This window comes from Myxocyprinus asiaticus, chromosome 5 (genome assembly GCF_019703515.2).
Source record: "Myxocyprinus asiaticus isolate MX2 ecotype Aquarium Trade chromosome 5, UBuf_Myxa_2, whole genome shotgun sequence".
In the NCBI taxonomy this organism is placed as follows: domain Eukaryota; kingdom Metazoa; phylum Chordata; class Actinopteri; order Cypriniformes; family Catostomidae; genus Myxocyprinus; species Myxocyprinus asiaticus.
The window spans coordinates 34,085,421-34,112,069 of NC_059348.1; the positions used below are offsets into that span (position 1 = coordinate 34,085,421).

General features: G+C 38.3%; 2 protein-coding genes across 3 annotated transcripts in view; one reads left to right on the plus strand and one right to left on the minus strand.

The window, feature by feature from the left end:
• The window catches only part of clul1 (clusterin-like 1 (retinal)), a 31,744-nt gene extending 17,545 nt beyond the window's left edge, over nt 1–14,199 (minus strand). Inside the window, exons 1-7 of one of the 2 annotated variants that reach the window (XM_051698250.1) lie at nt 14,104–14,199; nt 11,421–11,565; nt 11,176–11,252; nt 9,793–9,963; nt 9,134–9,569; nt 8,879–9,001; nt 8,313–8,527 (exon numbers count right to left, since the gene is read on the minus strand). In XM_051698250.1, coding sequence (XP_051554210.1) covers nt 8,313–8,527; nt 8,879–9,001; nt 9,134–9,569; nt 9,793–9,963; nt 11,176–11,252; nt 11,421–11,523 — 1,125 coding nt within the window. In that variant the 5' untranslated portion in view covers nt 11,524–11,565; nt 14,104–14,199. Of the gene's footprint in view, nt 1–8,312; nt 8,528–8,878; nt 9,002–9,133; nt 9,570–9,792; nt 9,964–11,103; nt 11,253–11,420; nt 11,566–14,103 lie in introns of both variants that reach the window. The other variant, XM_051698249.1, reaches the window with a different exon arrangement.
• A 2,979-nt stretch (nt 14,200–17,178) lies between these two features.
• Nucleotides 17,179–26,649, plus strand: part of LOC127440406 (uncharacterized) — a 102,509-nt gene continuing 93,038 nt past the window's right edge. The window contains 2 exon segments of the mRNA XM_051696951.1: nt 17,179–17,717; nt 21,391–21,441. Coding sequence (XP_051552911.1) covers nt 17,711–17,717; nt 21,391–21,441 — 58 coding nt within the window. The 5' untranslated portion in view covers nt 17,179–17,710.

Sequence of the window (26,649 nt, forward strand, 5' to 3'; positions counted from 1 at the left end):
GCTCAATCGGAAAAACAGTGTTGCATTTGTTAATCCACCAAACCTATTTCTATGACTATCTGAGCATCCAGCTAGAAGATTGAGGGAGGTAGAATCCAGGCAGGTTGGTAAAAATGACTCCGCCCAGTTATTACCCCCCTGAATAGTACAACTGTTTATATCAAAAGAGTCAAATGCTCAATAGGACATACAGTATTGCATTTATTAATCCACCAAACCTATTTTTATGACTATCCGAGCATCCAGCTAGAAGATTGAGGGAGGTAGAATCCAGGCAGATGGGTAAAAACGGCTCTGCCTTATTATTATCACTCTGAATAAAGACTGTCTATTTAAATACAAACAAATGCTTTATGGGACATATAGTGTTGCATTAATCATTCCACCAATCCTATTTGAATGACTATTTGAGCAAACAGCCAGAATAATGAGGGAGTTAGAATCCAGGCAGGTAGGTTAAAATTACCCCGCCTAGTTATTACCCCCTGAATAATGAGGCTATTTATGACAAAAGAGTCAAATGCTTAATTTTACTTATAGTGTTGCCTGTGTTAATTCACCAAACCTATTTTTTATGACTATCTGAGCATCCAAGCAGAAGAATGAGTGAGTTAGAATGTAGATAGGTGTTGAAAATGACTCCAGCCATAATAAACAGATATTATTCTGGTACATGATATAATGTTTTTTTTTTTTTTTCTGCCAGTGTTGCAAGATCCTGTGTTCCTGTGACTACTGCATGTATCTTTTAAAACTAACAGGTTTATGAAATAAACACAAAAGGTGTTTAAATGTTAAAAACAAATTTGTACAATATTGTTTCATTGCATGAGTTAGTAGTGTAATAATGACAAAGAAAATATATATATTTTAAAATATTTTTGTGTAAAATTCTACTCATACAGATTTTACTTTCAAGCAGACCAAGAAAATGACCTCAAATGACCCATCAATGTGTTAAATGACATGAGTTGTGTAGAAACACCATAGAAACATATAACTGTGGTAATAAACATGCAGCAATCAGAAGTTTTTCTAAGAAGTATTAATGTTCTTCATTAAAATGATTAGAATATATCTGCAAAAGCAATCGGCAGACTTGAACTTGGTGAATTCTGATTTTCTATGAACAGGGTTGAGGAAGAACAGATGATGGTGCGCATTGACCAATCAGTGGAAACAGGAGTGTCAGGTCCACCCACATGTGCAAAAGTGTTTCTCAATGTGCATTCTTTTGTGTTCTTACATTCTTGTGGACTTATTCTACATCACCATCCACTCACGAAGTTCGATTCCAATCCTCAAGAATGCAAGTACCAAGAACGCAGGAAATTACCCTGATGTGTCCTTGAAATCGAGAATGCATCGGATGGTGACTTGTGGGCAAGAACTCAGTACTACGGTGGCAGACGAAGGACTGTTTTTTCCTCATGAGTTTCCCGCTGTAAGCTTGCGAAAGTCTGACGGCTCATGAGAGTCATTATACTCCATCAACATTTGTTTTGTTTTTTTGGACATCATTTTAGTACAGTAATAAACACTGAGAAAACAAGTGTTTACAGACTTTATTATTTTAACGTGTCACTAGTCCTGTAAAACCTCACTGGTGTGATAATGCCAGTAGTTCTCTCACTGGATTCAAATGTGCTGTGACATTTAATTGCGCAACAGGAAGATCACAGCGCATCTCAAAGCTCGCAATAGTTCTATGTCCTCCTGTCCTTCCAAGTTCGCTCTTCCAAGGTAGCTTCTTCATAAGAACACAAGTCCGTTCTCTGTGTTCTTAGAATTGAGAAACACCCAAATATTCAAGTTATAATCTAGGTTTATATGCACAAATGAAAAATTTGTTTTCTTGTTTTTGGCTATTTCTTTTAAAATGAAAAACAAGCAGATACAACATAAATTGTTTTGATGTGATAAAGAGAGATAATTGAAATGTGATAAATGAATTGTTTATTAGATCTATTTCGACCTCACTTAGACCATCACCATGGTCTTTTACCCTGAATGATACCATTCTATTGCCTATCACGAGACTTAATAACAACAAAGTCAGCTGACTGACCTTAAGGGTTGGTTTTAACATATATAAACATCCAGGTAAACCAACCTCTTCCTGTTGCATTTCTGGCCTCATTGAGACTAGTTTGTAGCTTGTGTTTAAACACCGCTGTGAAGAGAATCAAATTAAATCTGTTGGAGCAGGTGCCTTGTGTCCCTGAGGGTTGTAGTAGGTTACTCTTCATTTATTTAGTATATTCGCTCCAGTTTGGGAACGCACGTCTTGTTAAGTACCTTTTTTCATTGTTCCATTGACAGAATTGTTTGGTTCCGAAGCTTTCATAGAAAGCAGACGGTTATTCACTTGTATTTTCAGATCTCTTTTGTTTGAATACGTACAGTAGTTAAGGAGCACTGTTTTTTTTTTCTGTGTCTGCTGTTCACAGCAGAGGGGCATTACTGCCGTTTCACTGCACGTTCGTGTGCAGAATAGGTGGCTCTATAACACTGTGAAGTGTTTAGTTTGTTTTACGTACTTCCAAACTAAGTTAGTTTTTATCAAACTAACATTAAGTTGTTATTCGGGCAAATCCCTGTTCACAGACTTATTTGCCAGTAAATAATTAAACAAAGCAGTGATTTGTCACAGCTTAGGTTTGAATCTCTTGTCATCAGAGGTGAGTACTTATAAACAGTTTTATCATGACCCTCTTTTGTTCAGACCAGTGACTACATCATGAGTTCATCACTGTGCCTTGTTTGCCATGCTGTTATGCATGCTCGTGATGGCCATCAAGAATGTCCTTATTGTCTGGGAATGGCACATTTACTAGACGATATTGAAAATCCATGTGCACCTGCAACAGGATTATCATTGCAAGAGAGAGTGCAAAGTGCCAAGATTAGCAACCAGGCAGTTGATGGTAAACAAGACGTGCTACCATCTACTCCTATCCCTAATAGACCATCATTGATAGGGCACTCTCGAAAATGTAGGAGTTAATACGCTCCTAATGAGACTCAGGGAAGACTTGACCATCCTGATGTGCCTCAGAACAGACAGTTAAGGACTTCAGAAGACCAAGAGCCAAGGGAGGACATACAGCTGCAGATTCAAGCATGTTTACATGAATTAGCTGGAAAAGTAAATCCGCTTGATCCTCACAGTGCTACGACTCGTGCATAGCAGGTGTCGATTCCAGTTACAGTAGATGATTTTTCATCATATCAGAAAGAGACCAATGACTCTGTGGATGCTATTTCTTTTCATGCCAATAATTCGCTGAATGGCAGTGATGAGCAGTCTGAGACCGGAGAGGACCAGGAAGATGAGTCTAAGTCTGGCACTTCAGATAATGGTAGTACACATTCTGACATTCTTACCCAAATTCTTGCAGCAAGAATCTTGGGTCTTGAAACTCAGGTAGAAGACACGACAGCTGCTCCAATACAGGGGGTGTGGGCAGTTATCTCCTGCACGCAACCAGCTATTTCTGTGCCAATGGTGGAAGATTACTCTTAAATTCTAAGGAAAGCATGGAACAATCCTAAAGCTGCGCCCCAATTCAATGCCAGCTGTTGGAGACTAGCTAAGCTACAGTATGCCCCTGAGAGCAGTATGGGTGACATGCCTCCTGTATAATGTGTAATTGTGGCATTTACCACCTTGGGTCCAGATAAAATTACAGACAACCCACAGTGCCCTGGAAGGGAATGTCATAAGTCAGAGCACCTGGTGCACCAAATGTACAATGCAGCCACACATGTAGCCCGGGCTGGCAATGCACTGGCAATAGTTTTAGACTCTTTGAGGAAAATGGTGAGAAGACCATGACATCGTGGGCCAAACTGAAGCTGCGCTCTTCTCTCATTCTCAACTTACCAGAGATAACGGAGCTGCCATGTCCTCACCGGTTTTGGCCTGCAGGCAGATCTGGTTAGCCCAAACATCTTTGCCTAAGATTATCCGCAAAGAACTGACACATATGCCAGTGGTGCCAGGGTAGATCTTTCATCCTGATTCCCAGTCTGTACTGGACACAGCTGAACAGGCATGGCGCAGGAAAGAGGCCCCGCATAGCAGTTTCAGGGAGGTCATCGATACCTGTTCCCAGCAATGCCTGGACAGCTGGGAAACAAATAATTCAGATCCTTGGGTACTCTAATCCATCAAAAGAGGATACAAGATTCAGTATCGGCGACATCCTCCCCTTTTCTCAGGGATCCATGTGACCATGATCAGGGATCCAATCTGGGCAAATATTCTTCCAAACGAGATTACAGCCTTACTACAAAAGCAGGCAATTATACAGGTAAGTCCCAATGAACAGCTTACTGGGTTCTATTCTAACTACTTCCTGGTGCTGAAAAAGATGGTGGTCTTTGACGCATCTTAGATCTAAGGCGAATAAACACTTTCATAAAGGTATTGCCTTTCAAAATGATGACCATGGCACAGATTCTGCAGGCTATCGAACCAGGCAAATAGTTCACCTCGATAGACCTCAAAGATGCGTACTTCCATGTGCCCATTTGTCAGGAACACCAACAGTTTATGCACTTTGTCTTTCAAGGTCAGGTATTCCAGTTCAGGGTCCTTCTATTTGGCCTTTCCCTGTCCCCACGAGTCTTCACCAGAGTGGTGTCAGCAGCTCTCTTTCCCCTTCAAATAGCAGGTCTGAAAATTCTTACATACCTGGACGACTGGTTGGTCTGTGCTCCATCGTGACACCAAGTTGTCAAGAACACAGAGATAGTGGTCAAACACATACAGTCCCTCGGTTTCAGGATAAACTGGGAAAAGAGCAATTTGGAACCACGATAACAAACAGTGTTCATCGGGCTCCACCTGAATGTGTTGTCAATGATAGCATCTTTGACTCTTCAAAGAGTGGTGAAAATGACCAATTTGGTGCAGTAATTTTGGTTAAGTAAACGTATGAGATTGCATCAGTTTCAGAGGCTGCTGGGAATGATTACAGCAGCAATATATGTGGTTCCTTTGGGCCTCCTCAGAGTAAGATCATTACAATGGTGGTTGAACAGCTTTCGGCTTCACCCCAAACTCGACAGATGAGTAACCCTAAAGGTTACACGGAAATGCATTCGGACTCTGCTTCCCTGGGGAAACAAAATCTTGTTGTCTCAAGGAGTCCATTTAGGTCACATTCCGATGAGACAAATCGTGGTGACAACAGATGCATCCCTGTGGGGTGCAGTATGGGAAGGCAGGATGGTCAGAGGCCTGTGGGAGTTTCCTTGGACCTCAGAGCACATCAGTGTGCTGGAGTTAAGGGCTGTTCATCATTCTTTGAAAGCTCTCTTTCCTCTCATACAGAACAAACATGTTCTAGTGAGAACAGACAACATGTCCACGGCGAATCACATCAATCACCAAGGTGGCACCAAGTCATTCCGCTGTCTTCAGGTGACAAGGGAACTTCTTGAAGAGTATTAAGATCACCATCTTGGGGTCTCATGGTGGTGTTGCAGTCTCTAGCCAAAGGCCCATTTAAACCTCTGGAAAAGACTGATCTCAAGTTGTTATCATGGAAAGCAGATTTTTGCTGTCCATTTGTTCAGCCAAGAAAGTGAATGAGTTACACTCTTTATCTGTCAGTGAAGACTGTCTCAGGTGGAAGGCAGAGTACGCTTGGGTATCTCTCTGGCCCAATCCAGCCTTTTTACCAAAGTGGTTAAACCAGGTACAGTTAATCAGGTGATTGAACTGGAGGATTTTCAGCCTGACCCACTTTATTTGGGTACAGGACTGCATATTTCCAGCATGTGCCCCATCAGGTCACTACGTGCCTACGTGAAGCACACTCAGTCTCAGTCTTTTCACACACACAATTATTTGTGTGTTTTGGTAAAAAAGAGTCTTGGTCAGCCACTATCTAAACAGTGTTTGTCTCACTAGATAGTGAACACGATTGCTCATGCATGCTCCAATCAGAAAATACTAGTCCCCGGTAGCCTGGTTGCACACTCCACCAGGAGTATAGCCACATCCTGGGCAGCACTTAAAGGGGTGGCACTCAGATATCTGCGCCACTGCTTCTTGGAACACACCCTGTACTTTTACGAGATTTTACAGGGTTAATGTAACTAAACCTGTTTCTTTTGGGTCTGCTGTCTTGTCGGCAGCTGCTAAACAGGGCAGTGAGTGTCCCATCCCTTGTGACTCTGATGATATTAGTTATCCAGGATAAAAGACCATGGTGACAGTCTAAGTGAGGTCGAAATAGATCGTAAGTTATGTACATAACTATGGATCTATGAGACCAAAAGTTGACCGTCACCATCCCTTGTCACTCGGGATGAGGTCGGCAAGAGGAAGAGGCCGGCTTACCCGGATGTTTATATATGGTAAAACCAATCCTTAAGGTCAGTCAGCTGACTTTGTTGTTATTAAGTCTTGTGATAGGCAGTAGAATGGTATCATTCAGGGTAAAAGACTGTGGTGACAGTCATCGTTCGGTCTCATAGATCCATAGTTATGTATATAACTTACACTGGTGGTCAAAAATGTGGAATAATGTACAGATTTTGCACTTATGGAAAGAAATTGGTACTTTTATTCACCAAAGTGGCATTCAACTGATCACAATGTATAGTCAGGACATTAATAACATGAAAAATTACTATTCCAATTTGAAAGAAATGCTTCAAATGCTTTAAACTACTTCAAAGAGTTCTCATCAAAAAATCCTCCATGTGCAGCAATGACAGCTTTGCAGATCCTTGGCATTCTAGCAGTCAGTTTGTCCAGATACTCAGGTGACATTCACCCCACGCTTCTTGTAGCACTTGCCATAGATGTGGCTGTCTTGTCGGGCACTTCTCACACACCTTTCAGATCTAGCTGATCCCACAAAAGCTCAATAGAGTTAAGATCCATAACACTCTTTTCCAATTATCTATTGTCCAATGTCTGTTTTTCTTTGCCCACTCTAACCTTTTCTTTTTGTATTTCTGTTTCAAAAGTGGCTATTTCTTTGCAATTCTTCCCATAAGGCCTGCACACCTGAGTCTTCTCTTTACTGTTGTACATGAAGCTGGTGTTGAGCATATAGAATTCAATGAAACTGTCAGCTGAGGACATGTGAGGCCTCTATTTCTCAAATTAGAGTCTCTGATGTACTTATCCTCTTGTTTGGTTTTACATCTGGCCTTCCACAACTCTTTCTGTCCTTTTTAGAGCCAATTTTCCTTTATCTTTGAAGACAGTAGTGTACCCCTTTGTATGAAATCTTCAGTTTTTTGGCAATTTCAAGCATTGTATAGCCTTCATTCCTCAAAACAACGATTGACTGATGAGTTTCTAGAGAAAGCTGTTTTTTTTTTTTTTTTTTGCCATTTTCGACCTAATATTGACCTTAAGACATGCCAGTCTATTGCATACTGTGGCAACTTAAAAACAAACACAGAGACAATGTTAAGCTTCATTTAATGAACCAAATAGCTTTCAGCAGTGTTTGATATAATGGCAAGTAATTTTCTAGTACCAAATGAGCAATTTAGCATGATTACTCACGGATAAGGTGTTGGAGTAATGGCTGCTGGAAATGGGGCCTGTCTAGATTTGATAAAAAATGACTTTTTCAAATAGTGATGGTGCTGTTTTTTACATCATTAATGTCCTGACTATACTTTGTGATCAGTTGAATGCCACTTTGGTGAATTAAAGTACCAATTTCCTTCCGAAACAGCAAAATCTGTACATTATTCCAAACTTTTGGCCGCCAGTGTACGTCATTTAGTTTTGAAGACAAAAACAAAAAATTAATTATCCGAAGATACACAGACCGTCTCGTGGTCATTTTTCCAATTTCCTATTTTTATCTGGAGTATAAAATCGAAAGTACGAAAACATTTTGTAAATGATTACTGAAAAAGTCGTTTTTAGTTTTTCTGATTTTGGATTCTTAATTGAATATGAAAAGAATGAATGATACACGGATTATGCATGAATGAATTTTGTTTTCTTGTTTTTGGCTATTTCTTTTTAAACTGAAAAACATGCAGATACAACATAAATTGCTGTAATGTGATAAATGAATGGTTTATTGGTTATTTCGTTTTGAAGACAAAAACAAGAAAACAAATTATCTGAAGGTACATGGACTATTTTAATACCTTGTATTATATATTTTAAATTCCTTGATTGTTACACCACTTAACCTTTTTTAAGACATTAAAACTTTTTTTTATTTTTTGGTAGAAATTGCCATAAATGTAAAAAAACAAAACAAACAAACATGGTAGTACCTTGGTATTTTTTTGGTACTTTTTTGTTAGTGTCTTACCGTTGCGATGCTGAAGATGCTCTCAGGGGTGGTGCTGTTGTTGGCGAGCTCGGTCACCCAACCAAAGTCAGAGGCCATGTTGCTGAGCCAGTTGATAGTGTCATCAGTATGACGTTGCACAATGTCCAGCACCTCCTCATACTGCTGCTTGGACACCTCCAAAAGCTGAGAAGCCTCATCCAGCTCCACATGCAGCTCCTTTATATTTGGGCAATCTGGTACTCATAAATTACACACAAATAAGCTCCACGTTTGTAGTTAAAGGGTTAAAAAAAAAACGAATTCCTCCATCAGTTACTTACCCTCATGTTGTTCCAAACCTGTATGACTTTCTGCCATCACAAAAGGAAATAGTATGTTTAATTTCATTGCATCTTTTCCCCATTCAATAAAAGTGAATGGTGACTGAGATCTGCCTAACATGTCCTTTTGTGTTTCATGGAACAACAGCTTTGGAACAACATCAGGGTGAATAAATGACAGTATAATTTTCATTTTTGAGTGCGCTATCCTTTTAACAGTAAGATTAGTCCTTGTTTTCTGAACTTAGTTGCTGTTTTTGTTACCGGTCAACAAGGTTCCCTGGCAGGCCTCACACTTGCTCTGTAGCTGCCAGCACTCTGAGGATTGCCTGCGTAGATCTCTGCACAATCTTTTGTTCTGTAGGAACTGGGGGAAGACTTTCTTCTCTGGGGTAAACACACAAATACATACAAAGAAAGTTAGCAAGGTTAATTAATGCATACAGGACTCTTTAATGGCTCTTGGGGAACTCCGTACATGCTTATTATTGCATGAACCTATGTATTAGGACAAAGTACCTCTCCCTTTCTCTGTCTCCTTCACAGTTTCATGTAGGTCACTGAACACTTGTGTGATCACTGCCCCAAACTCCTCCAGCACACTTCTGCCAAAGTCAAAGAAGGACTCCAGCACATCATCCAGGCCCACCCCCTGCAGGAAGGCAGAATCCAGGGCTTCGTTGGCAGGCTTGAGTCCCAACTCGCTTTCCCTGTCCTCCTGGATCTCAGGGCTGAAGGTTTTGTGCAGAGCCTGGTCCAGCTCATGGTGGAAATGGGAGACCAGCACCACGCTGCGATTGACCAGGGTTCCAACCTTAGTGAGGAGGTTGTTGAAGGAGTCCTTGATTCTCACCACCTCCAGGTCAGGATTCTCCGCACTCTGGTTCAACGCTACCTCATCCAGAGGATCACGAGGGCCCAAGCGAGAGCTCAGTCTTTGGAAGAAGTTCTTTAACTGTGGAGAAGAGAAGTATAATATAGTAGAATAGTATAGGAAGTTGATTCCTTTGTATCACACATTCAACCACTTTTTCATGTAAATATGGATGTGAATAGATACTAAAAATGTAAGCATAGAAAAATATGGAGCTATTATGTTTCTGCTCACAGTATGTCACAGTATTTGGAAAGAGGGATGTGTTCAGCTTAAATGGTGCAGGTGAATTGTGGTTCTGTACTTTATTAGTGAAGGTGGCGAAGCCGCGGCGACAGGTGTTGATATAGAAGTTCTTACAGGTGTCCTCTAGACAAGGTCGGCATTCCTCCCAGGAGGATTTCAGAGACTCCTTACACTGCTCCTCGGCTTCATTTAGTTTCTTTACTACCTCCTGTGCTATCTCTGCTGCCCCCTAGTGGTACAAGAAGATATAATCGATAGATAGAACATAGAAGTCTAATAGAAGAATATAGGATTTTTGTTATGGCAGGCTTCAGTAAAATGTTAAATGGATAGTTCACCCAAACATGAAAATTCTTTCATCATTTACTCACCCACATGCCATCCCAGATGTGTATGACTTTTTTCTTCTGCAGAACACAAAATGAAGATTTTTAGAAGAATAGTTCAGCTCTGTTGGCCCTCACATTGCAAGTAAATGGTGGACAGAACTCTGAAGGCCCAAGGGCATCACACAAAGGCATCATAAAAGTAATTCATCTTCTGAAGTGATTCAATCGGTTTTGGGTGAGAACAAAACAAAATATAACTTCTTTTTCACTGTGCATCTTGCCATCGAAGTCTTTAGGCACAATCATGATTTCAAGCTCGATTCCACTTCCTAGTGTTTGACACATGTGCAAAGCTCTAGATGGTGCTAGGAAGTGTACTTCAGCTTGAAATCACAATCGCCAAGGAGAATGCTGTCAAGATTTTCTAGTGAAAAAGGAATTATATTTTGGTCTGTTCTCACCCAGAAAATTATTGTATCGCTTCAGAAGACATTGATTAAACCACTGGAGTCATGTGGATTACTTTTATGATGCCTTTATGTGATATTTGGACATTCAGAGTTCTGGCCACCATTCACTTGCATTGTATGGACCTACATCATCATCGCCATCAACGGCATGCCTGCTAATAGAGCATTGCCTTTTCCACTGTACATTGCCAACTCTCTCTGTCTTGAGCTCGCATATCGCGGCTCCTTTGGCATATCGCAGCGCTGTTTTGCAGCCCTCTTCAGCCAGTCGCAACCCGTTCTGCCCCATTTCGCGGCCAGCCCACAGGGAAAAGTCACGGTTCTCCCTAACATTCTTCTAAAAATCTTAATTTGTGTTTTTCAGAAGAAAGTTCTTTTTGGGTGAAATATCCTTTAATAGCAAAATGGTATTCAGTTTTCTATCATTTTTATTGCAAGAACAGTACAGAGATGAAAGGAAATGATGTGGAGTAGAGAGAGGGGAAAGTCATGTGAACATAATATTGTCCTCTCCCCATTTAATTATGAATTTTAACATTGCAGCACTGGCTCATGCATGTGAGCACAGACCTCTTTCTTCTCCCCGCTATGCCTGAGAGAATTCATTAGATTTGTGTGCTTCTCCTCATTTCTGGCCATCACCTCCTTCATTTGTTTGATTCCATACAGTGCCTTGCTCACCTCCTGATCCACCAACTTCTCACCTTCGATAGACAGGCCTGAAACACCATCAACACATACTGTACATCAGTGAGCACAATTTCAGGTCATTTTGTTCACATATTCTGTATCATGATTTATGCCAGGATCTGCTGTTCCTGGCGTTAGTATATTCATTCAACAGGAGTGGAGAACCTATTTATGATATTCAGCACTTCAAGACTCACGTTTGAGAGTGTCAGCTGAAACCAGAGGCAGTGCTGTATCAGGGGCACAATAAAAGGCCTCCAGAGATGCCAGTAAAACCAGAGAGAGGATCAACACCCTCATCCTCAGCAACTTTCCTTTTTAGTCACAGATGATAAAGAAAACCTGTTAAAGAAACAAATATTTGCTTTGATACTTCATTTTATTAGCAGACCTATGTCTGAATGAGACATATTTAAACAAAACTAATATCATCCTTAAAGAGATAGTTCATCCAAAATGGAAAATTCTGTCATAATTTACTCACCTTCGTATTGTTTAAAGCCATATGACTTTCTATTTTCAGTGGAACACAAAAGGAGACGTTTTAGGCAGATGTTTGATGACAGCCTCAGTCACCTTCACTTTCATTGTATGGGGAAAAAAAAGATGCAATGAAAAAGAGTGGAGACAGAGTCTCTCTGCCTAACATCTCATTTTGTGTTCCACAGAGGAAGGAAAGTCAGATTGGTTAATGTATATCAAAAGGGTGAGTAAATGATGACAGAAATGTCATTTTTGGATAAACTATCCCTTAACAGTAGTTTGTTGAATCATCTCTTTTTTTATCCTCTTCTTGCACACCCAGCATCAGTCTCTGTGCTGTCTCCCACAGAGATTTGTAGTAGTAACACCAGTGAGTAACCACTGAGTGGCACTGCATCTCAGGAGGAAACATATCAAATTAATTTCACTGCTTCATTCGTACCTGTATACATTTCTGTCATGTGGCATGTCTGTCCATCTTTAGTCTATTGTCAGACTGTTTTATGATTGTAATCCATTCTTAAGTCTGCATCTAGATATTTCCAGTTTATAAGAGACCCAATTGCTCTCCAGAAGCGTCTTTTCTGGGATTAAGGGGTATGCACAAAATGTGACATTGGTAATTAAAGGAATATTCCTGGTTCAATTCAAGTTAAGCTCAATCAACAGATTTTGTATCATAATGTTGATAACCACAAATAATAATAATAATAATTCGACTTGCCCCACCTTTTCTTAAAAAAGAAAAGAAGCAAAAATCAAGGTTACAGTGAGGCACTTACAATAGAAGTGAATGGGGCCAATTGGAGGGTTTAAAGGCAAAAATGTGAAGCTTATAATTGTATAAAAGCAAATACATTAATTCTGTTAAAACACATGTATTATTTGAGCTGTAAAGTTGCTTAAATTTATGTTTTTACGGTCATTTTAGGGTTTGCAGTGTTTCATCGTTATGGCAACAAAGTTGTAAATTTGGATATAACTTTACACAGAAATGGTTAGTAAGCAATTTTGTCACACTAAAATCGTACTAACACGAATTTTGTTTACATATTCTGGCAATACTTTTGAAGAAATTAGTATTTTAACATTTAAGGATTGGCCCCATTTATTTCCATTGTAAATAACTCAGATTTTTCAGAATTATTATTATTATTTAAAAAAAAAAAAAATATATATATATATATATATTTTTTTTTTTTTTTTTTTTTTTAAATGGGTCAAAATAATTTTTTGTGGTAATCAACATTATGCCACAAATGCTGTCGATTGAGCTTAACTTGTACTGAACCTGGAATATTCATTTAAAATGATAACAGAATGAGGCCATAAGTTAACATTATTAACCAAAGATGCAAAGATTTTATATACATCTTAAAAGTCTTGTGACTATTACTTTAACTGATGCTTAATAAGCTGAACTGTGATGTTGCCATACCTTTGATTTGGCAAACAGTGAATTTAGAACTGAGAAATGGATTGTTTACAAGATCAGAGAAGACATGGAAGGCGTTATCTTGAATGACAAGGCATTTTAGACATTGAACTAAGTCTCAGACTACAGTTGTAAGATCCAGAGGTGCAATGCAGAAAATCAATACAGTTAAATACTGAGAGACGTGTGAAAATTTCACTAAAGGTATATTGGTTTATTAGAACTGAGAAGTTCACCAGCTTTGCTTCATGGCAATCTGTTGTCTAAACCTTACACAACAAAGTTCCCATTTGGCAAGTTCAAGTCAAAAGCTAATGTTGTAAAGCTGTTGAGTCTTATGTCATATGTCTGAGTGCTGGTAAAACAATCACCCTCAATCAATCAATGTAATTTTCTCCCGCCAATGGTATTTGCGCCCCAGTTCGAGGTGATTACACAATAATGTCTGCATTAGCGAAAAGGAGGATGTGCTTTTAAATCCATAGAGTCACTGCTTAAGTAATTAAGAAGTAAAGGGCACAGCTAACTTTATACTGTGCATATAAAATTAGCACTGGTGTATCTGTGGTTATCATATCCTAAAATTATAAACCCTTATCATGGAGTAAATGTGCATGTCTTATATTGTTATTACTGATTTGTTTACTATTAGGTCATCAAATATCAACATTGCATATTTGATTTTCTTCCATAGTAAAATACACTCTATTGTTTGTATTTTATAGTACTGGCCAAGTAAATGTCTCAAGTGTGAAAGATAAGTATTTGTGCCTTGATCAATGTAGTTCATCAAATATGAATAAAGCTAGAGGCATAGATTCCACCCCCAAGCCAAATCTATTCCCTTGAATAAAGCTCACTCACTTCCAGATAAAAACAGTAATGATTTGACTACAATTTATACGATAGATAACAAGGAAATATTTAGTAAACAGCGTAATCTAAAACTACAAAGAACTCACCAGAAAATTCTCTCTGATGCCTGACTGCACAGTGTGTGTGATGGTATTATGTTCTTTTCTGTGTCGAAGGAAGGTGTGCTGTTTATCTGTACCTGGACGGTTCTATTTATGCTGTGTTGAACAAGAGGTGATCCAATTAAAGTATTGAAAGGTTGAGGCCTGATGTAATCCAGCCATCAACACTAGCCAACACAGCCTTTTGTTCTGCCATACTCAGTGCACATATTTTACATACATGCCTGACTTTCCTATAACCACAGAAAGATAATTTTGATATGTATTTATTTTGTTATGTGGGCTAATTGTTAAATACTGCATTTTTGGGGCCTGGGTAGCTCAGCGAGTAAAGACGCTGACTACCACCCCTGGAGTCGCGAGTTTGAATCCAGGGTGTGCTGAGTGACTCCAGCCAGGTCTCCAAAGCAACCAAATTGGCCCGGTTACTAAGGAGGGTAGAGTCACCTCCTCGTGGAGGCTATAATGTGGTTCGCTCACATGGTGAGTTGTGCGTGGATGCCGCGGAGAATAGCGTGAAGCCTCCACACGCGCTATGTGTCCGCGGTTACGCTCTCACCAAGCCACGTGACGATGCGTGGGTTGACAGTCTCAGACGTGGAGGCAACTGAGATTCATCCTCTGCCACCTGGATTGAGGTGAGTCACTATGCCACCACAAGGACTTCGAGCGCACTGGGAATTGGGCATTCCAAATTCGGGAGAAAAACAATACTGCATTATTGGTTCTCATGATAGTATTTACAGTCTGAAAATATACATTATGCAACAAAGCTAAATCATTTGTTATCAACTTATGAAACAACACAGGAATATTTTTGTGACTGGGCAGCTACTGTATTTTTAAAGGTTAAAGCTAATTTTAAAGATTTATAAACAGTTTGGTAAACCTTGCCTTTATAATAAAACAAATATTCCAAACAGGCCCGAATTCTTCTTACGTTTCCCATTAGCACACCATGTCCTTTAAAAGTGCCATCTATTCAGGGCTTTGACCCTGAAAATAGTATTTTCTAACCTCTAATGAGAAACAGCAATATGGGCCACTGGTATGTCCATCTCAGCTAAATTCAAACACACCTGTTTCACATAACACTATCTGGACCTGTCGTGATCATCTAGTGCCACAGACCAGACGGCTTGGCACAATGAGAGTGAATTATTCAATTGTTAGTCAGTTCTCGATCTGAGACTATGGGAACCTTGCCCAAATAGGGCAGAATAAATATAACCAGTAAAAACAGAACAGTCTAGTTGGTAAGAATAAAACCATGTAGACACAGACATTTTCTATATTCATGTTTCCACCAAAATACAAGTTATTACATTTATTGCTTCTACTGTAAAAATAAATGTGATTTCCTTCAAGCTCTGTAAGAAGCTTTCAGAATCTGGATTCTGAAATTCATTTTGGACAGTGGTAGCTAATACAAAGTTATCACAGTTTTCTGTACTAACAATAACTGTTACTGCAACTATGGTTAATATGGTACATTTTTGTAAGGGTAGTTTGAAAGCAAAGGGTCAGTTTGACGGTAAGTATAATTGGATAAGGCACCTGCTTTGGCACAAAAGCTGCACAATACTTAAGAGGGCCCGTGAAGTAGATTTAGAGCCCAGCAGTAGAGCTGTAATACGTTTGTGTTGTTTTTTTTATGTTAGTGCTTAGCCTTGTTAAGTTGAAAAAACTTTTCTGGCCAGTGCAACAAAGTCTTGTGTGGTGCAACGGATCACATGAATCTGGACAATCCAGCGGGATGTCAAATAATTAATCACGGATCCCTGCGGCAAAGGAGTTCAGTAAGAAATACAAAGAACAAAATGAGCTGTGTGCTTATTAAAGCGGAACAAATGTGCAAGCAATTCTGGGCAACAGTCACAAACAGTCACTCTCACTCACAAAAAGGAGCATGATAACTGATGAGAAATAGATTCAGTAGCACTTGTGTATAGGCTGATATTGCATTATATTGGTAATATTTTAATGCACTGTACAGGTAATCCTAATAATAATAATTATGATTTATACACATACTTCAAATATATTAATAAATAATTGTAATCACCATTTAATTATAATGCTTTACTATAGGAACACCTTTAAAGAATGTGCATTTTAAAAACAATTTTGTGGTTCAAAGCTACTCTTAAAAAATATACAGGCAGAACTGCATGTAATCTGTGTTGCGTAATCAGATTACAAAAATCAATTATGTATTTTAAATGTTTTATTTTTAAATTATTTTTCATGGATTACGTGATTACATATCAATTACATTACCTAATTGTTGTTAGCAAATTGTTGTTTGATTTCATGTTTACTAATGCTTAATGAAAGGAGTGTAAATTGGTACTTACAATACACTTAAAATTAGTTCATTATAATATGGGATCTACAGTCCAAAAGTAATCAGATGAGTGTACTTTAAAAGTGTAATCTAAAATATTACGTTAGGATATGGTTTACAAGTGTAGTTGTACTTTTAGTTGTAATTTATTATGAGTACCAGATTACATTACATAAGTTATCATCTTAACACTGTAGACAGCAATTATTATAGTAATTGATCACTAATATATTATTAACGGTATTATAATATAGTATTACTATGATTTCACTTATTGAAAAGATTATACGACTGGTTAGTTATGATTTGTGAATGTGTTATAATGCATTAATAACACCTTCATAATGCATTCTACATTTAAGCATAATAGAAAGTGTTACCAGACTTTTTTTATGATGAAAAGTGGGCCTTCTTAGTATGCTTGAACCACATAGCACATTTTTAGATTTAGACTGCAAATGTTCTGCCTTCACAACATGGTGAATAAAATTGCGAAGCAAATGAAGATATCTGAAATGCTGAATTTGGGATAAAAAACTTTAAAGACATAGTTTGAGTAGTATTGTGTATTTCCTGGAATGTTTCTTATTACAGATTAAGATTTCACAGTATACTCCAAGCCCAATAATAACCAATGCAACGTGTAAGACCCTCCCATGTGCCAAGAGGAAGTTTAACTCCAGATGCGCAGCAGAGTCAGAGGCTCCTCAGTGAAGTGAAGTGAAGTGGAGGCTGCTGCTTTTCACCTGGTTTTCCTTTAAGAATCCACGAGATTCACTCACTACAGAAAACAATTGGACTAACAGAAACCCTACGGACTCTCAACTTCTCTGTGGTTCTCGGGTAGCAGCCAGCATGCAGAAGAGGAGGCATCGTTACTTACATTAACTGCATTTCCATCGTGAATCATTTCTCATGGAGAGAGAGACAAAGTTTGTTTTTTGAGCAAAAGTTTGTCTGTAAAGCAAGGAACATCCATTCCATTTGTTTTTTCCTTTTTCTTTTACAACTTCTGTATCAGTAACAGGGATCTGGGGATGCAAGAACTCCTCCGTATGTTTCAGGTGGAATGCTTGCATCTGTGAAACTTTAGGACATTTTCCACACTGTGGAGGAACTACAGAGGCAGTAGCTTTCAGAGCAAGATCATTGTGCTTCAGCACTATAATTGAGTCTGCGCTATTGTCATGAGATTGATGTGAACGTTTGGCTCGTAACGGAACGGTGAACCTCAGTTTTACCAAAATGAAGGGTAAGCGGCAGCACAAATGTTTGCTTTAGGCCTATAATTGTTTTCTGTTGACACTTTGTTGAAACTGTGCCTTTGTAAGACAATGACTGAGTCTATCCACGCGTTTGCCTCTTTAGTTTTTTTCTTTTTCTTCTTGTTTTTTCCCTTGTGAGTGGAATGCCTGTAACTTCAGCGCATGAAACATCTGGTTGCAATTAAACTGCTCGTGGTGTCTAAGGGGCCGTTCAGACCATACACATTCTTGCGCAAAAAAAAATCTAAATGCAGTGAAACGAATACAACGCAGGTGTCTCGGGACGCATTTTTAAAAGTTGACGTTCTTTGTTACCTGACACAGCGTCCAAAAAAACACAGCACTCCTGTGCGAGACATGGCATAACGGTCAAAAACGTCTGTCTAGCGTCTGTCTAAATGTGGACGAGCACAATAACGCATTCGGTGTGAACAGCCCTTAATCTTGGCCGTTTATTTGGCTGAACTGCCAGAAGACAGCTGTATAAACGGATCCACACTGACCCGGCTATTGTGTGGGATGTTCATGGACATTGCTTTCCCTACCCTTCAAAATTTTCAAAAGTGTGGACTACGTTAAAAATGAAACATTTGGGAGAATGTGACATTTTTTTTTTTTTTTGTCTTTTTTTTAATTCTCATATTCTATAAAAGTAAGTCAAACAACATGGTTTTAATTCAACATTAATTTTTTTTAAAGTGTAAACTGCTGTTTAGGGATCGTTCACCCAAAAATTAAAATTCTCTCATGATTTACTCACCCTCCTGGCAACCAAGATATGACTTTCGTTCTTCTGTAGAACACAAATTAAGATATTTAGAAGAATATTTCAGCTCTGTAGGTCCTCACAATGCAAGTGAATGGGTGCCAAAATTGTTAAGCTCCAAAATCCACATAAATGAGCATAAAAGTAATCCATATGACTCCAGTGGTTAAATCTATGTGTGCAGACACTACATGATAGGTGTGGGTGAGAAAAAGATCAATATTTAAAGGTGCACTCAGTCATTTTTTTTCCCCCTCATTTAAAAAGATTTACTTCTAAAGAAATGAATAGTAATATTGAAACATATTTATGATATCATGGCCACTCATGTGAGATGAAGAGTTCAGTCATAACAGTAACCTTATAAAAGCTCTTTTATTCTACATGGGGCGGGGGCGCCCTCATGGGGGCAGCCATATTAGCATCACATGATCAGCTGAATACTTCTCGCTTAATCTCAGTAACTGTCCAGTTATTGGTCACTTTCATTCATGGATTAAATTAATTCTGGCTAACTGTGCAAAGTGAATTTCTACAATGGTATAGGTAACTGAAAACTACTGTGTTTGAATGATGCAGCATCCTGGCCACTAGGTGTCACTGTAAGCCAATGTAAGCCACTTCGACATACTTAAAAAAATTACTGAGTGCACCTTTAAGTCATTTTTGTCATAAATTCTCCACCTTGCCCAGTAGGGGGCGATATGCACGAAGAATGTGAATCACCAGAACCTGAAGGAGAAAGTGAAAGTGAAGGGAAAAGGACTTAACTATTGATCTGTTTCTCACCCACACCTATCATATTGCTTCAGAAGATATGGATTTAACCACCAGAGTCATGCGGAGTAATTTTATGTTGCCCTGATGTGGATTTTGGAGTTTTAAATTGTTTTGCCCCCATTCACTTGCATTGTATGGACCTACAGTGCTGAGATATTCTTCTAAAAATCTTCATTTGTGTTCAGCAGATGAAAGAAAGTCATACACATCTTGAATGGCATGAGGGCGAGTAAATGATGAGAGCATTTTCATTTTTGGGTGAACTGTCCCTTTAATACTGTTAAGTGTGCAACAGTGGAAAATAATGAGTCAGGGTTATAATTAAAATGAAAAGGTCCACTGTAGAAAAGAAAGAAAAAAAAAAAAGAAAAAAAAACATCCACATGCTGAATCACTTTACACGCTCATTGGCCCGATGCTCTGACAAACACGAAACACCATACCTTAACTTGAAATTTTTGTGCTTTAATTGTGAGTTATGCAATTATTATGTTCTTCTCATATTTTGATCAACTACCCGAATGCTGCCATCTAGTGGAAAGGACAAATCACAGTGTAGATTTAGCTCAGTTATACAGGCTACTCATGCATGCAGGCTTTCATTCTTTTCTAAACACAGACATAAACATTTAAACTGACATTTTAAAAATGACATTTAAAATCACACTTTATCAGAAATGCAAGTTGGTTTCATTGAAGCAATTTCCAAACAAATCACTTCTGAATGAAAGTTGTATCTAATTGGCACAATGTTTGTGTCAGAACAGTAAGAAACAGTTTTCCTGTGGTTTGTCTGGATATAGGCCAAACTTAAAACAAATGAGTTATCTGTTTTTGGTTAATCTTTTGAATAGATAAACTCTTGTTTTTAATGTATCCATACAATTTTTCAAGGAATTAACATATTAGTTTTCTTAAAAAAAAAAAAAAAAAAAAAAGGTTAATTGAAGCAATTTCCAAACAAACCAATTCTGATTGTATAAGCAATGTTTATGTCAAACAGTGACAGTTTTCTCGAGCAATGCCTGGATTTAGGTCAAACTTTTTGGTTAATGTTTTGTTAAAATGTATTAAATAATTTAATGAAAGAACATTTTAGAGATTAGTAAACAGAGCAAAAAGTACACGGAAATAACCTTACAAGGCCATTTAGGCCACACACATTGAAATGCTGTTGTTCTGAGTTAGGAGTCACCCGTGGTCTTCCATGATACTCCTCCATGCATAATATTCTGAGCCTTAAAAGTTTTATTTCAAGTAATATTTCACTTCAAATGTTATGACTTTGTTAAAATGTTGTTTTTTGGGTGTATGGGAGCTTTGTTCCTTAGCTTTTCCCAGAAATGTTGTTATTTTCAGGAAAAAGACTGAAATAGCCAACAGCATCAGTCGACAAACACAGCCAGACCCCATTTCTTTGTCCAGCACAGCCTGTTTTCCACTCTTAAGTTTTCTTGCGTATATCTGTCCAGTTGGATGGTTGGACCTGAGGTCACTCTCTGCGGGGTTCCTTAACAGCCTGTTCCCTCTCCCACCTGCGGCTCTGACTCTGGTTTGGTGAAAGCAGAAGGGGGAGTGGGCTCCAACTACAGAAACATGTGTTCTTTCTTTATTTTCTCTGGCCTTGGACAATGACACATAAAACCGCCTGGAGTCACCCCTGTCCTTTCCCATGAGCATGGCAGCCACATGAGAGTGCCCGAAGTGCTCCAAGGCAGATTGTGCTCCATTGCAAGAAGAGGAAGTAGAGAATTGTATCATTTAGTTAAACAGTGAATGCACCATCCAGGCCAGTGTTAATACTGCTGCCAAATTTACCTAAGCCCAACACATGCTTTCTCAAAATTTTTAAAGATGTTGTTATTTATATTTATGTTAATTATTTCAATTTAACATGCTTACATGGTTTCTTAGGAAGCACATGCATATTATACTGCAATTTGTTGTTAAATGAATTTTTAGAGCTTCTTTAAAATGTTAGATACAAGCATTCTGTTGCATCCTATACATGTGTATCTTAGAACGATAAAGAAAAGTGGATAGTCCTCAAATATTAGGACATCCTTTGATTATCAGGCATGCAGGGATTAATATGTGTCATATGCCATTTTCAGATGACTTCAATGATGAAGAGGAAGTGCAGTCTTTTGGCTACAAAAGATTTGGTAAGTGGATTGCTGTGCTTGATGACTGATTGTGATGTTCTTAATACACAATACAGTCTTTAATATTTTCCATATATCAGATTGAAAGTGTCGTCAGTGTTTGGAAGATGAATTATACCCTATCTAACTTGTAATCTGTAAAGCTGATTACAAGTAAAATGAGGTCATGGCCTGGCGTCTACGGCAGTTGTTTTCCCCTCTAAACATGTGCTATTATCATTTGCCCCACAGAGGGATGTTTTAGTGAACAAGTCTGGTCCTGGATGCCTCTGTGCTATGGTTTTTGATCTTGATGTTTTGTATTTGATCATGCTAAACTTGGAACATGTTTGAATTATATGTTTTATCTTTGTTAACAGTCACATGAAACAGAATTCAAGGCTAATTTCTGGTGGGATTTGATTGCAAATATTATTTTTTTCTTCTGACACTGTTTATGTACATTTTTGAAAGACTATGAAGAGTTCTTTCTGTATACAGTTGGCTATATCTATATATTTGTTGGAGTGGATTTTTACTAGTGACATAATTTGGTACCATATCATGTTACTGACTGCAGGTGCATTCAAGTCCTCTTGGGAAATTTGTACTTACGAGGTAGGAAATCGTAAATACAATGTGACGTGTGTTCAAGTGAATTTAGTTGGAAAGAAAAGACCCAATGCAACAAAATGAAGAGCAAAGCCACACATTAAGTGTGTAATTAATGCTTTATCTATCTTTTTTATCAAACATACAGTATATGCCCACATATAATGATGGGAAATGTAGTTTTGTTGCAAACCGATAAAAATTTGATTCCACAATGATTCATAAATCAACACGCTCCCAACTCGGAAAGTCGGGGCTCAAAGAAAATCCTGAGTTTCCCACTCATAATTACAACTATGTAGTGCCGTTCATGTGCTCTCAACTCGTAAATACGATCATTCCGTAATGACTTGAAGGAACTAAGACACCATGGTGACTGGCAGTATTACAAAAATGTGGAGGCATTGTTTGCTGGGGGAATACATGTTAGTCAAGATGTATGTTTTTTTTAATCGTCTGCTCTATATCAAACCTCCTCCTTACTAAGAATCGGGACCAGTTGTATGCAAGGGCAGGGGTGGGCTGAGCCCACCCAAACGTGAGTCTTGCCCACCCAATCAAACATTTTGGAAACATGGTTTTATATATATATATATATATATTCCAATTTGTGCATTGGTTAAAAGCAATATGGGGGCAGGCTGTGTGTTGCAAACATTAAGGGTGGGCTGTAAACTGCCCAACCAATCACAAAACAGCACAGGAAACGTGTAGTGTTTTTCTATTTTTGTCACTGGCCGAAAGCAACGACACTTTGCTGCTGCAAACCAGAGAGTCCGAGACATCGTGTGAGTGAGAACGGTAATAAGAGATATTTTTGTGCAATGCATATGTTTTTAATGCCCTTATAGAAGCTTTGTGCTGTCTCCTGCACCTGTAAATAGTTTATTTTTTGTTGGTCTTGCGCAATAGACGAATAATACGAATAACACTCTGTGCCTTAAATACATTTGAGGAACATTTTGTTATTTTATATATTTATATTTTGAGTCCTGCGAATCTGATTCGTCTTTGTAATTTGCTTTAAGGCTGTAATTCTAACTACTCTGAAAGTGTAAAGTTGTCAGGGTCCACTTCAATCTTATGATTATATACAATGTTTATCAGTTTATTTATTTCAATATATTTTTTAATATGGGGAATAAGTGTAAAATATAGTTATATTGGGCCTTATGATCTTGACAATTATGCCATGTCACGGCAATTAAAGACATTAAATTAGTAGTCTGAGTACAACAGTTAATTTGTCATGGTAGAAGAGTAGTACTAGTTGAGTTTGTTGTGCAATTCATCAGGTTTAAATACACAACTGGTGTGTTAACACATATGTGCTCTGTTGCCAAACCTAGTGAATGGAGTCACCCTCTACCACTTAGACAACTTTCTAAACTAAATGGAACCTCAACTAATTTGAGAGACTCTTCATAGGCATCTACACAAGAAACTCACAAGAAACACTCTGAGACCAGCTGAATCTGTTGCTAGCAGTTAGTTAGCTAAGTTAAATAAAAAACAAACATATCTAGCTTCCTAGACACATTTCAGTACTAAATAAACAAAAGTAACAAATGGCGATTCTCTCAGATATTTCCACCTTGTTGGATTAAAACTTCCAAAATGGTCCGGTATGACTGAATCAACCTGACTGCATTGGGTTAAACCAATGAAAGTAATTTTTATGGGTTGGATCAAGTAGAAATAGCTCCTTAAGCGATCAGCTGCACATTTTCACTTTTTACAGTGCAGGACACACGATACTCTTATTAATTCAGCTTTTCTCTCACTGGTACCAAGCTCTATGTGTAAAATCCAACCCTAGAATGGTAAATGTAGGTTAACATTTCTAGGGGTATAATGATCCATTAATATGGATCAATGTTTCGATCAAATAACCAATGATGCTTTGTCATCAATGCAATACTTAAATATTTATGTATATTTTTTTTAGCTTCACTTTCATGGCAGCCACATCCATAGGCATTTTCATCAACTGTACCTCACATTTCCCTTGAAGTGTGTGTCATCTTCAAAAACAACCATTAGGCAATTCAGCAACCTAGCAGTCTGAGCAGGGTTAGCCAAGAAAAAAACACGGATTACAAATATGAGCTGTCATCAAATGACTGATAATCACATGTGTGTGACATTGTTTTTTATACATTTTATTTTCTGTATTTTATTTTCCGTATTATTTTTTCAACAACTGAAGTATCTTATTTTGTTTTGGATGTCCCAATGTGGAAACTGGATCCAAGAGCTCCATAACATTTTCAAATTATATTTTGATTGCATTTGTGAGTTAATAGAAATTTAACTGATTGTGTAAAATAGGCACATAATTGTAGGCCCCTGAATCAAATCTAAACGAAATTGCATCGTGACAGACTTTGAGGTAACGCTGACTAAGAGGTAACATCAGATCGCTGAGAGAATCGATATAACATTGTATCCTAATGAAACTTTTGATTTATACCCCTAATGTAATTTGGTGCTATTAGCGGCACCAAACGGAGTTGTAGTTGGCTGTGTTTGAAAAACCTTCTTGACAACAGGCTTCATTTATGCTATTCTGTTTGGTTTCGCTAGTGTTCAGAAATGACACCACATCGACATGGTTTCAAATGCTGGTGTCAGAGACAATGTCTATTGAGTTGCTGCTTTTTGCCCAGTTGCCCATTTGGTAGAAAGAATGCAAGCTAATTTGCATGGCTTGATGACTGTGAGGTGGGAGTAGGGAAAGTGTGTAGATGGGGTGAAGGAATCTGGCAGAAAGTATAACTGCTTTGTCAGCACTAGAGTGTAGGACTGGTGGGTTGCAGGGTCCACCCAGGAGTGTGTGCCCTCTCAGTGGGTACATTGCATCTCAATACACTATTTTATGCTGAGCCAGCGCAGTTATGGACAGAACGGCATGGAAACTATTCGAGCCCTTCTGTCTGGCATAACCAAATAATCAAAGCTGTCTGTTTGAGTTTGCTTTTAACACATTTTCACTATGAAGTTCAATAATTTCTTCTTCACTCAAAATATAAAGGCTCTGCTTGAGATTTGGCAAAAGTAACGTTTTATTCTTCAATGGAATAAAAGAGATACTTGTTACTATTTTACAAGCCATTGACATGGGTATGATTTTTTTGATGGTTTTCAATGCTGATGGGAAAAAGCACTGAATGAGGAAAAAAACAGTTCATTTTGAAGTCATTGCTCACAGTATCTGATAATGAAAATAGTGGTAGGATGTAGATGTATGTGGCCATGTTTATTTTGATTACGTGTTTTGTAGTGAAGATGCCTTGAATATGGTATATGACATACCAAGTGGCTTTCATTTGGCTGAAGCTTATTAGCTGGAGAATTTTTTCAGAGTACTTGCTTAATACAGCCCCTAGGGTCTTCATGCAATTGCGTACTCTAATGCTGGTTTGAAATACAGTACAACATGCTTGTGTTTTCAATATGTGTGCACAGAAAATTTGTCTGTCCTCCATCCCACAGGGTCTGCAAGATAAGCTGTCAGGGGGTCTGTAGGATTTTATCCTTATCTCAAGATTTCTGCAACTTGGATTAGGAGAATGGTACATAGATCTCCATCAGATCTGAATGCAGCCCCTGCACAAATCACTAGTTCCCAGCAGGGGGTTCATGGCATGGGCCATGAGGGTTCTGGTGGGGGCATTCATAGGGAATGGCCTGGGTCAGGGCTGGGTCAGGCCAGTGGAATTTGAGTCTCTAAAGCCACCTTTGTGGAAGCTATCAGTGGAGACCCTTGGATAGAGCATGGGGCCACACAAATATGAGCTGGCTTTGCTCAGAACAATTGTTTCTACAACAGTGTAGTTTACATTATGACAAAGAAGATTTAGATGCTTGTAGAATAAAACTGTTTATGTTGAATTGGCTTGTTGTTGAAATTCCTCCAGGCAAAAGATCAGGGGTGGTGGTTTCCTTGCATATACTAGGAATGCTATCAAACTCCCCCTCTCAACTCTTGACAAATAGATATAAATTCAGCATGCACAAACCATCTGTCTGGCTCTACCATGAATTTTTCCTGTGTGAAGACAGTGAGATTTCACTCTACTGTGATGTTCCTGTGATGTTTTTTATTTTATTTTCCAGAGTTAAAACTGTGAAAAGCTAATATTTTAATCGGTCAAAATGATGTTTGAATTCTCATAACAATGCATAAAAGAATAAGTAAATAAAAATAAATACAAATTTTATGATAATTGTTTATATTATTTAAATGTCAGGGTGTTCTGGCTGGTTACTATGGCATTGCTAGGGTGTTGCTAGGTGGTTGCTAAATGGTTTCTTACTGGCCCAAGTCAAGAGACCATCCCCAAATCTCTATGATGTCCATATGAGAGGGGATCTTTTCAATGGAATACTATGGGATTGTTTTAATAGTTTTTTGTCTACCCAGCAGACATTTATATTCTGAAATAATATTTAAACCATGATTCTGTATTTGTTCGCAACAGAAAATATGTGTAAGTTTTCCCATTTTTTTTTTTTTTTTTTTTTTTGCACTCAAAAATGAAAGGTTAACTGTCTAACATCTACTATAAAATAACTGTACTATCACTGATATATAGGTGCTGCTCTTTCCAGATA